General features: G+C 42.5%; 1 protein-coding gene across 2 annotated transcripts; it reads right to left on the reverse strand.

Moving 5' to 3' along the window:
* Positions 1–448: 448 nt before the first annotated feature.
* On the reverse strand, positions 449–11,517 carry RBBP4 (RB binding protein 4, chromatin remodeling factor). 2 transcript variants are annotated; one of them, XM_044997696.1, is made up of 12 exons: positions 11,365–11,517; positions 9,799–9,946; positions 8,919–9,064; positions 6,331–6,504; positions 5,166–5,281; positions 4,880–5,040; positions 4,650–4,776; positions 4,449–4,526; positions 3,103–3,179; positions 2,941–2,998; positions 2,725–2,835; positions 449–1,538 (listed from the first exon to the last, which is right to left on the reverse strand). In XM_044997696.1, the coding sequence occupies exons 1-12, from the start codon at positions 11,498–11,500 to the stop codon at positions 1,473–1,475; spliced, it is 1,398 nt and encodes a 465-aa protein (XP_044853631.1). In that variant the 5' UTR covers positions 11,501–11,517; the 3' UTR covers positions 449–1,472. The 2 variants fall into 2 exon arrangements, with proteins under 2 accessions (XP_044853631.1, XP_044853632.1); XM_044997697.1 differs by having other exon boundaries at positions 9,799–9,943; positions 11,365–11,503.

The following is an 11,517-nucleotide window of genomic DNA, read 5'->3' on the forward strand; positions in this document are numbered from 1 at the left end:
CTCTCCCCGCCCAAGGCTGCCACACCATTAGAACTTTGTCCTTGAGAGGGTGTGAACAGAAGAACTTTCTAAAGGCTAAATTATGGATAGCTCTGTACATGTACTCTAGAAGGAATGGGCAAGAAAGCACCCTTCATTCCTCCCCTATCACCACAGCCATGTTTTGGCTGAAGGGGGCACAGAGAAGATAATATGTGGTACTGCTGCCAATGCTAATAGCCCCAGAGGTTGATGTGGAGAAGCCATGGTACTGGGCTCCTACACACCAGCATTCTCCTGGCACCATTTGCGGGTCACACCTTTTAAAGCACCTCCTAGAAGGTATAATGCCTCCACACACTACTGCTCAGAAAGCACCTCTATTGTAAGAGGTACAATTTTGCCTTGAGAATGCACTTTTCCTGAAGATAAGCTTCACACACACACAAAAATCAAAAGCTGCACACCATTTATGTAGAAAAACAATTTATTCCATCTGAAGCACTTACACATAATTAGTCATGGAGAGTAACAACCTACTGGTGGAACAGGGCACCCTAGTGGGAGATGTGCAGAAGTTAGTGGTCAAGGACTAACTCCTAAAAAAAACAAAATAAAGTAGCTCATCCACATTTAGTTAATATTTTGTTTTACATATACCAACTACCAATGGTGTTTTCAGATTACTGGGCATGCCGTCTGTGGTACATCAGCCTGGTAAAAACATACAACTTTACAACTTGGTGGTCCCAAGTTTTAAAAACCATTTCACAGAAAGGAAAGAAAATATAATATGAAAACACAGCTCAAGAACACACAATAGAGCAAACTACATGGGTGATGAACAATGATCTGCAGGAATAGCTACCGTATCCAAAATTCTGTGTTGCCCACCAGAAGGGGAAGGATGGGGGAAGAGAAAGTGAAAACCCAGAATTAAGGAAAGAACTCTAGTTCTGGTTGAAGTCAGAATCTGCACTTGAAAATACTGGCACACAGACTAAAAGGATCCCGACAGTCTGAGTTTTACCAAAAAAAGGACAAGAGATTCCACTCTCCACTTATCAACTGCTCACAGATTAAAACCTCTTGCAACATATGAACTGCATCATCTCAGGCACACACTTAGGTGGCTCCATCCCTCAAACCTTGGTTAAAGTTAGCCAGAAAAACCTGCAGCTTAAGCATTTAAGCAGAAGAAAAAGAAAAGTGAGGTTTTTTTCCACTTCATGAAGGCATCTGAGGCCAGTTCGATACACAAGCAGCTTCTGTAGGAAATTTAAACAAAGAGCTATCGCACAGTACCAGCTCAGTTTGGCCAAGTCCTTAAGTCAGAGTCCTCACTGTTGGAGTTAAAAGCATTGTTGATGGTATCTACATAACGAAGGCTGAACACAAAAGTCTGTGTGTGTCTCAAAACCAGTGTTAAGTCAATATCAGGGCTGGAAGGGAAGAGAGGGAAAGAGGACTAAAAACAGTAAAAGGTCAGTCATCTAGGACCCTTGACCTTCTGGATCCACACTTCCTTCAGGGTCTTCATCATTATATATGTTCTCAGCCTGCAAGACAGATATAGGGGATGGGGAATTGGAGAAACACTTAACAGGACAAGTATCAGTGGGGTAGCCATGTTAGTCTGGATCTGTAAAAAGCAACAGAGTCCTGTGGCACCTTATAGACTAACAGATGAATTGGAACATAAGCTTTCGTGGGTGAATACTCACTTTGTCAAACTTATGCTCCAATACATCTGTTAGTCTATAAAGCGCCACAGGACTCTTTGTTGCACTTAACAGGACAACATTCATCCGAGTTAAAGGGATTCAATCGGAGCACTCCCAAGGACTGCAGTTCTAGCAGTTGCTCATCTCCACATACTGAGCTCTCATCCTAGATCCCTCAAGGCCATTTAGCATTTACAGAAGTGTTACTATAAATACGACTGAACCGTCTCGTAATGGTCATGTTTTCCACAGTATTTCCTTAAACAAAAGCTCATTATGGAGACTGTAGTTTGTACATAAATACACAATTAGGGACTTGCCTCCTTAACTGTAAGTGAAGATCACTAAGAATCCCACTGTATTTTAAAGACAATATATGGAAAAGAACCCTTACCCCCCCCTCCCTTTTTTTTTTTTTTACACTTTTTTCTACACTCAGTAAGTGCCTTTCAGAAGATCTCAAAGATCTTCAACACTATCATACCAAAGCCCCTGCGAAGTTGATATTTCACCCATTTATGGGTAGATAAACAGGAGGTGAAAAAGCAACTGTCAGGGTATAAGTCACTTAAAAACACTCGTTTCTTTTCCTATGCTTCTAACTGGAGTTACGTAAAATATAAAATTAAAATTTCCCTAGCCCCATTTATTCTATTTACCATTTGTAAGCATTTCACTCACTTTGGACAATGTTCGATCAGATTTCAACTTCTCCTTTGGCTCTCACACACTAATATAATGTGTGGGTTCCAAATACTGGAAGGGAATGTTTATATCCTCCCAAAAACACACATTTTTGGAATTGAGAGACATGAAGTAGTTTCTTTAATGTTTGTTTTTTTACAAACAAAACCTAAACCAACTTCAGTGTTTCCATGCAGCCTTGGCGAAGGCTGCACAACAAGTCTGTATCAGAGCAGGGAATTCTACTCTGCTCAATAGATCTGAGATAGTGTAATTTCCCACACAGCCACTAAAACAACCCCCCCCACACACACACACAAACCACAGAGAACCTTACCATTTGCCAGACTTGCATAATATTGTCTTCTGATACAGAACAAATTACCCAGGGTTCATTGGGATTCCAGGAGAAATCAGATATCTTTGCAGTGTGACCACCATGAATAAACTAGTATTGGGGAAAAAACAACAAAAAAAAAGGGCAGAGCATTCAGGTCTACAGTGCAGAGATGGAGAGCACGTCAGATCCAGTGTTATGGTTTGGGAAACTTACCAACAGCTCCGGTGGGCCATCCTCTGCATCTTCAGGGGACTGCTCTTCTCCAATTTTACTGTAGTAGAAACAAGAACAAAATGTAAACAGATTTTTCATAGGACACAAGGGAATTGATTCAGGAAAGACAATAGCAAGTAACATTGTCAGTTTAGGACTTACCTCAAGTCCCAGACATTTAGCCTGCGGTCAGTACCACTGGAGGCCAAAATAGTTTCATTATGAGGAGACCACTGAACCTGCACAAGAGCACACATCAGAAAGGCGATGAATCTTAAGAAGCGATGCGTGAGACAGTTAGTGGAGAGACATCTGCTTTATCTCATGAATGCGGTTTTCCAACTTCAAAATGTAAATGCATCAATTCAAAATATGAATTTTCCATTGATAATGCTTTTACATGGAAGAGAGGCTTGTGAACACTCATGACTGCATGCCTAAAGCATGAATGAGGTGATGTGCTCAGACTCCATGGAGCTGCAACATCCAATCTTCCTTCTCATGTGGGATGCTTACTGAAAAACCACTGTATCCTCCAAGGGTTACACTTACACAAACCATGCACTCATGTGAAATAGGAGGCAAGATTACATGGAGCACAAAAAAAAAAAGCAGACCAGAGGGAAAAGGAATAAATCCCACAATCCTGTTTATACCAGCCCAAATACTAGAGTTACTGCCTCCAATTGGAAAACAAACTATTCCTGGGAATACTACTTAATCTGATAACTGGGCCAGAGGTTGAGGGAAGAGATTAGGGTTCTAAGCACATATCTTCCAACAGTGCATGTAAGCGCCATCAAGTGTTCTATTTAGAAGCAGTTATAGTTCTCAATGATAGCAATCATCTTACCCAACAAACCCCTGCATATTCTTTTCTTTCAAATCAGTCTTCCATTTTGCTGCTCTTGGACAATTATCTTCACCTGCCATCTCTTCTGATGCTGAAGATGCTAGTCTGTCTAAAAAGATGTCCTGCTTTCCCAATTGCTCCCTGTCTCTAGCTGATCCTGAAGATCCCCATTATTGGTCACCAGTTTGTACTCTATGAAGGTGCAGCTTTCCTTGAGGGACAAATCCAGATGATGAACATGCTGCAGCCGTTTCAGCACACTGCCTTGTTTCTGTCTACCACAATGAATAATTTATTTGTACTCTGTATTGCTAACATTTCACTCTTCTAGTGATAATGAGGAACGGCCATTAAAGCTACCTCTCATCTAACCTGTTCCAGTCTGCCAATCATTTTATTAACTCCCTTAAGGGTTTGGTATTCTCCCACATTTAGAGAGCTCACTATCTATGGAGCTCCTCACTGCAACTAGTTACTGTGGGGAGAATCACAAAGATGAGCTAAAACCGCCACAAGTTTTTAATATCCTTAGTACTAAAAACAGTGGAAAGAAAGGAACTAAATGGACGAATTTTAATATTGTGCAGGATGTCAGTGTCCTCAACTGCAGGAAACAAAAATCAAAGTAATTCCATAAAAAGATATTTTACTGTACCTGAAATATTTCATCTTTATGAGATTCAAAGGAATGCAGCTTCAGTTTTAGGTTTCTCAGATCCCATAAAGCAACAGTCTATTCAAGAAAATGGAAAAATAAAATTAAGTCAAGAGATACTTTTAGCAGAGTTAGCAATATATAGTTGTGTGAACATGAGCTTAAGGGATGTCATCTGTCCACATTCAAGACAGACCATACCTTATCAGCTGATCCTGTAGCCAGAATAAACTCACTATAGGGATTGAAAGAGAGGCAGTTCACTTCAGCTGTGTGAGCATCCACAGAGTGGCTGGGTTTAGAGGTGTTGTTTGACCGGGTGTCCCAACTACAAAGAAAGGAAACGTGATGGGATATAAACTTTTTCTGTCCAATGGCACGAGAAAGGGGGAATGTCCCCAACTTTACAAATAAGGATACTACCCACTTACATCATGAGCTTCTGATCATCAGCAACAGATCCAAAAAGAGATTCGTGGAGCAGGTGCCAAGATACATCTTCCACTACTGCTGTATGCCCTGTAAAGATGGTCTTTGCATCCACCACTTTACCTTCCTTCGGAACAGCGCTAATATCCCACAAGCAGATGGTCTTAAAGAAAAAGTGTATCTTTAAGATAGAGGAACTCTCCTCACCTCCCCCCACCCACCCCCAAAAAAGCAATAGTTAATCAACTAAAGCACAGCCGGCATTTTACATTCATTTACAATACTCACATGATCATCAGAAGCACTAAGCAAATGCCCACTCAGATTTGGATTCCATGATAGTCCATAGCCTTCCTTTTGGTGTCCACGAAGACGAAGATCAGGATTACACTCTCCAGAAGGGTCTGCAAAGGTAATGTCAGAAAACTTCAGTTCCTAACAACTCCATTAATGCAAGCCCATCATGGAGCACAATGACAAGAATTCTGTGGTTCTTCCACAAGCGTTGCTTTCACATTTTAAATAGGATTCCCACTTTAGTCTCTTGATTATTTTCTCCAGCAGTAGGACCGTTTCATTTTTAAGAAAAGCAGTAGAATGCACCAAGACAATCTACAAGGCTAAAGCAAAGTGTTAGAACTAATATTTTTTTAGCTGCTAAAAGGAGGAATTATATTTCAAACATTTATTACTGAGGAGCTCCATTCTGGATCAGGGTTCCATTACTCTAAGGTGCTGTAAAAACATAAAGACAGTCTTTGCTCCCTGTCTACAACCTGTAAGTCAAGAAGTAATTTGTCAGGCTGGATGGTGCAATGTAACCCTCAATTACTATTCTGGTAATTCTCCTAATTGCATTAGTAGGGTCTGTTTTCAATTAAGCTTCCAAAATCCACTCATTTTGTAATTAGCAATGATCTTCCTCTGCTTCTCCCAAGAGAGAGTCCAAACTAGTTTTTAAGGCTACTCCTCCCAACTTTGCCTAGGCTGTTTGCTAATAATTTTACATTGCAGTTAGCCAGGACAGCAGCTCAGCCACCTAGCAAACAAAACAGCTTCCAACTGGCCACTGAGCATCCTCCATTACCACAACAGGTGAACTCCCACCACTGCCTTAGTGAGGAACTGCTAGGGGTGCTCCATTCAGCCAATACATAAATATTTAAAAGTTACATTCTAAACAAGACATGACAAAGCATGCAGTGAGGCAGCCACTGGTGGCACACATCAACTAGTTCCTTGGAGAAGTCTTCTACGCAAGAAACAAAAGTCAGTTTTAATTCTAAGAGTTAAAAACAAGATGTATCCCACAAAAACCCTTATGCTTCTATTGGGCTGTTTCACCCTTTCTTCTAACCACTCCCCCCCCCCGCCAAAAAAAAAAATTCATAAGGCCTATCCACTAGAATTTTGCTCAGCTTTGGACTATGGTAAGAGACAGAGCAACAGACACCTGGTTTAGAGGGGTGTTTGGTGTAGTCAAAGACCAGGACATCGCTGGATGGAGTCTTTGTGGCAATGATGCATGGATTTTGGGGCATGTAGCGTGCTCTGTTCACTTCTCCTTCATGATTGATCTTTATTTCAATTTCAATTTTCCCACTAACAGATCCAAAGCCTCCAAACTCTGGAAATAAGAAACAGATAGCTGTTAATAGTGAACTGAGCAGGTCATTCAAATCAGAATACGAGAACTCAACAAGAAATATCCACATGGATTACAGGACAATACATTGTTCTGAAGCAATATTCGCAGAAAATAAGCCAGGAGAAGCTGGTTTTCGAATACTTCATTTTGAAATGTATTTGTTGTTGTTACATCCATACATCAGGACTCTAAACTAGCTCCCAAACCACCCCCAAGACAGTTTATTACTAGAACCCTCTGCTAATTATTTCAGTTAAGAAACTCACGACAAGTGTATTACTGGTGAAGGTGCAAGACTAAGTTTTAAAAGAGCCTGTTCTACAAATAGGTAATGTATGTTGGGAGATCGATTAGAACACATCTGTTCCTAAACACAACAGTCTGAGTCTTGCCCAGTTACATGGTACCAAACTTTGTTTAACAAAGCATAATACTGTCCTTTAAGGCCTGGAGCTACAGCACAATGTTGTTCAACAGTTCAGCCTGCCTCTGCAGCCAGGACCAATACAGCCTTCAGCCTACCCCCAAGGCTCCCTGAGGAAGATACAGGACCTTGTAGGAAAAATATGGCAGGCAACCCAAGTCTAGGAAAGAGAATAGGACCTACCACCATTGATCTGGCAGCAGGGGACCAGAGATGAGAAAGATGTCAGAGTGACAGAATCCCTGGACAGAGTTCCTGACCTCTCTTCCACAGTGTTGGCATCAATCTACCTACTCCTATGAATGGATTCACAGTAGATTTCTCTTCCATTTCTGAATGATAATGAAACCACATTGGAATCTGGCCCATGAATGCAAAAAATGAGACTTTCCTATCTAAAAATTTTAAACTTTCTCTGAAATTATCAATTCAATAAATCTTATCAACTGAACTCTCAGTAAAATGGCAAGGTTTTCTTTTGTGATGAATGTACTTTAAAGTACTGGGACATTAAAAATAACTAACAAAGTTCACATTCCTTGTCAATGTTCTTGTAATAAATTAAACAAAGTTCTTGTTTATGCTCCACTCATTTACAACTAATAAAAATATGCTTAAAATAGAAGATAAATGGACAATAATAGAAAACAGATTTCTGTTTTACAGAGTGGAACTGAGGTAGAAAGGTTATATTAAGCAACCTGCCCAAGGCCACAAAATGAGGTCTTGCCATGGGCATTTAGACAAGGCATTCATTAGTGCCACAGCTAGGATTAGGTCAAGCATTCTTGGCTTCTAGTCTAGTGCTCAGTTCAATAGGCCATACTGCCTCATGTGGAAGAATGAGTAGTAGCAAGTATATCAGGGTTATAGAAAAAGTCAGATGACTAAAAAAATTCAGTGATAGCCTTTTTGAAGCTGTGTTTAGCATCTGAATATGAAATTGAGAGCAAGTATTGTGCGGTATATTCCTTGAAAGAGGCACTAATGTGAAAGTCATTAAATTAAAACTAAAACCATTTTAGGACCACGATTAAAGGTTTTGGGATGAAGAGAGACTTCTACAGACTTCCCATCTCAATTATCTGAATACTTATTGCAATTTTATTGTGATTCCATACCCATCATGAAAAACAAAAAGTATTAAGAGAAAAGGAGAAAACAAGCAGCACAGAGATTTAACATTTCTGGAAAATACTAAAATAAAGTATTTTATTAGATAGAATCTTGTTCATGAACAAGACTGAGAAGTCCAAAGATCAGAATGCCAATTGCACAATCCTGGCTTCTAGCAAGAAAGTGCACAGCAAACAACTGGATTGGGAATGATCTATGTCATGTAGAACAATTGATTGAACTGACTAAAATAGCCATTCCTTATAACAAGTAGGAACACTGGCAGCCAAACAAGGCTGCAGAAAACATGGGATCCAAACCCAAAGTATTTGGCTATTTAACTGGACAAAGTACAATCATCCTTTTTGTTGTGAAGGGGCTGGCACAAATATTGACAGCAGGATTCAAACTAAAGAGAACATCTGAAACATTACACCCCCTCTAAGGCAGGGGAAAAGGACCCTTTCACCAGGTTAAGAAAACAGTCACTACAAAGGAATACTTTATGCAATGTAAAAGACAACCTGTAGAATTCAGTCGTCTCATAATGGATATACAGTTGTACCCCACCATTTTGCAATAAACCTTTCCCCCTTTCTTTTCATCACTGTTACAAGAAAAAAAGGTTACATTTTACTAAGTGAAAATTAAATTTCATTCAGTGTAGCATATGGATTACAGAGGTACTGTGTAGAAATCCATGAGAGAGAAGCTGAATCCTTTCCTGATGATTAAATAGTGTAAGAGTTTTTAATTTTATATCTGTACTTTACAAACCCAAAGCTAAGAAAAGGCCAAGAGCTAGTGAGAAAAAGATTAGAACTCCACTTTGTTCATCTCATTTGTCTCTTACCTCCTTTCTCACTATCATAGTGTGAAGCATCAAACTGTGCATCATCATTGGGCAGCTGAACACTGGCTATCACAAGATGGTTTTGTTCATCTGAAGTGTGGGTCCCCAGGACTAGTCGGTGAATACTGAAATCTTTGCCTTCAGGTCTACAACAAAATGAAATTACATGAGGAATCAAGGGAGAGAGATACAGCTGTAACCAGCTCATCAGAATGAACCATTGCCTGGAAGTTATCCCTTACAAAACAAAAACAAACACACACAACCACCCATTCATTTTAGCATTGTCCCTGCCCTCCTACTCAGATAGGAAATCCCCTCACTCCAAACAAGTTTGCTTCCAGATCCTATACTGGAATCCCCACAGCACCAAAGCCTACCATACTTGTTTTCTTTGCCCCTCTATAGTGTGTCCCTGATATACCCCTAAGGAGCTGCTAGTGGAGTAAAACCTTGAGGTTCATCAGCACTTTCTGCAAGCAGCAGATGGAAAATAAATTGGCTCAGAAATTTAGGGGATGACAGTGGTTGTGTGCAGACAAAGAAGCAGGCAATGGACATATGTAAACTGTTTACTTTTACTCTGAAGCTTTTGTCAGATGGAGGGAGAAGAGCAGAAAACAACAGGATATTTTGAATATAGGCAAAAAAAATAATCTGTCAGACAGAAGCTCATTTCTAAATCAAAAAGGAGCAGAGGTATTGGCTAACATTCTGCACGCCATAACAGTCCTCAACTCACTACTGATAAGGCAAGAGCACAAACAGCTGGTCATGGAAGACAGCAATTATACAGTCTCACAGCAATATAAGAGGTGATAACAAATTTGTTCTTCTGTCACCTTCTCCCTCCTCATTCAAAATAAGAAGCTCAATTTACCTTGTTACATCAGGAAGCCACTGAGCAGTCAAGCTGGGCCACTCCAGAGCATGGGTCATTACCAGATCATACAGGAAAGGAGTGTTCTTTTTCCAAATTTTATATTCCTCATTGATCACACGCTCCTCCACCGCATCATCAAAGGCTGCTAAAGTTTTTTTTTTAAATGCACAAAATTAATATGGACAAGTACATTTATAAGCTGGCAACAAGACAATGAGTGTGCATTTAACAACTAGCTGTCTGCCTTACACTGTCACACTGCTGATACATAGACCATACTTCTACCAAAATGACAACTATTGGATTAAAAATCCCCTGCAGCACATGCAACCACCTCTCTTTCTTCAGATAAAGAAGGCTAATCCAGAACCAATACATAAAAATTCATCACACAGATATAGGTAGCAATAAAAATTAAATATGCCTGGAATACAAAGGAGCAGTGCCTAGGCTCAGTTCATACTAGAAATATCCCCAATAAGACTATGTAGCCCTAAGTCAGCCAATAGATTCCTGTGCATCTCCTCGTGACAGGTGAGTTGAATCTACTTAGCAACTCACCCTTCACTAAAAATTGCTTTAAAGGTAACGCATAAAGCTTTCTGTCATTTAGAATGGCATTTTTCTTTAATGTGTTTTCACTGAACATTAAAAACAAAATCTCCCTCCTTTCATACTATCTAGGTTTGAGCAATCCAGGAATCTTATAAAAATGCAATAGTAAAAATGGGGTTAGAATCTAGACCGTACAAAGATATTTCCATTTGTGCAGGAGAGGAGTTTTTGGGGGCCCTTGAGAGTTAAACTACTAGATAAGGGCGACTTGGGGAAGTCACAAATCATAAACCCCTGTACGCAGACGGTAGGAAGTTCTTCAATGGACAAACATGCCCCAGAGAATCACCTCACATGGGGGCAGAAAGAGCCGCAGCAGGAGGCTAGGGAAGAAATCCACCCCGCCCCTAGATACCCCAGCCCCCAGGAAGCAGTTGAGTGAGTGGAGTTTGCGTGATCGTGCCGAGGGTGCGGAAGGTCCTGACATTCACAGGGGCAGGAACTCGGCAGTGCCCGTACGAGGGCGGCGGTGAACCCCAGGAGGGCACCTCCGAGAGGCGCCCCCTCCCCCCATTTGACGCCCCCAGACTAGGGGGCCCTACGGGAGCAGGCGCCTCCCGGGACGGCGCGCGCCCAACAGCTGACACGCTGGTGCCCCCGAGGGACCGGGCCTGCCCCTGCCCGCGACACGGGGCCCGCAGCCTGCTCCCCCCACCCTCCGGGGCGGACCCCGCCCCCCAACCCCAGGGGCCGCCTCCACAACAGCCAGCCTGGGAGCGGGGCCCCACCCCCAGCCCTTCCGGGGCGGGCGGCCTCGCACCAGGGGACCGGCTCCGTGGAAGACACGGCGGGCGGGGAGGGGGATCGGGGGCGGGGAGGGGGACCGGGAGCAGGGCCCCTCCCCCCCGGCGCAGGCCGGGGAAAGGGCCGAGCGGCCCCCGCCCCGGAGAGGCGGGAAGGGCCCCAGGCCGGCCGGGGCCTGTGCGTCGGCGCCGCGCGCTCGCCTACCCTCCTTGTCCGCCATGGCGTCGGTGCAGGCGGTGCGGCCAGCCGGCTCCTCGCCTCCCTCCGTCCCCGCCAGCCGCCGCTCTATTGTTTCCTGCCCCCTGCGTGCGGCTCCAGCGCCGCGCGCCCTTCGCGCCATCAGCCGCCAATCACAGC

This window comes from Mauremys mutica, chromosome 23, assembly GCF_020497125.1.
Source record: "Mauremys mutica isolate MM-2020 ecotype Southern chromosome 23, ASM2049712v1, whole genome shotgun sequence".
Taxonomy (NCBI): domain Eukaryota; kingdom Metazoa; phylum Chordata; order Testudines; family Geoemydidae; genus Mauremys; species Mauremys mutica.

Bases quoted from the DNA above. Each gene is read 5' to 3' on its own strand.
- RBBP4 (XM_044997696.1), bottom strand. From the start codon at position 11,500: ATGGCGCGAAGGGCGCGCGGCGCTGGAGCCGCACGCAGGGGGCAGGAA. The intron at 9,065-9,798 runs GTAAATTGAGCT...ATTTTGTTGTAG, and splicing joins TGGCTTCCTGATGTAACAAG to ACCTGAAGGCAAAGATTTCA. The intron at 2,836-2,940 runs GTAAGTTTCCCA...CCCCAATACTAG, and splicing joins ATGGCCCACCGGAGCTGTTG to TTTATTCATGGTGGTCACAC.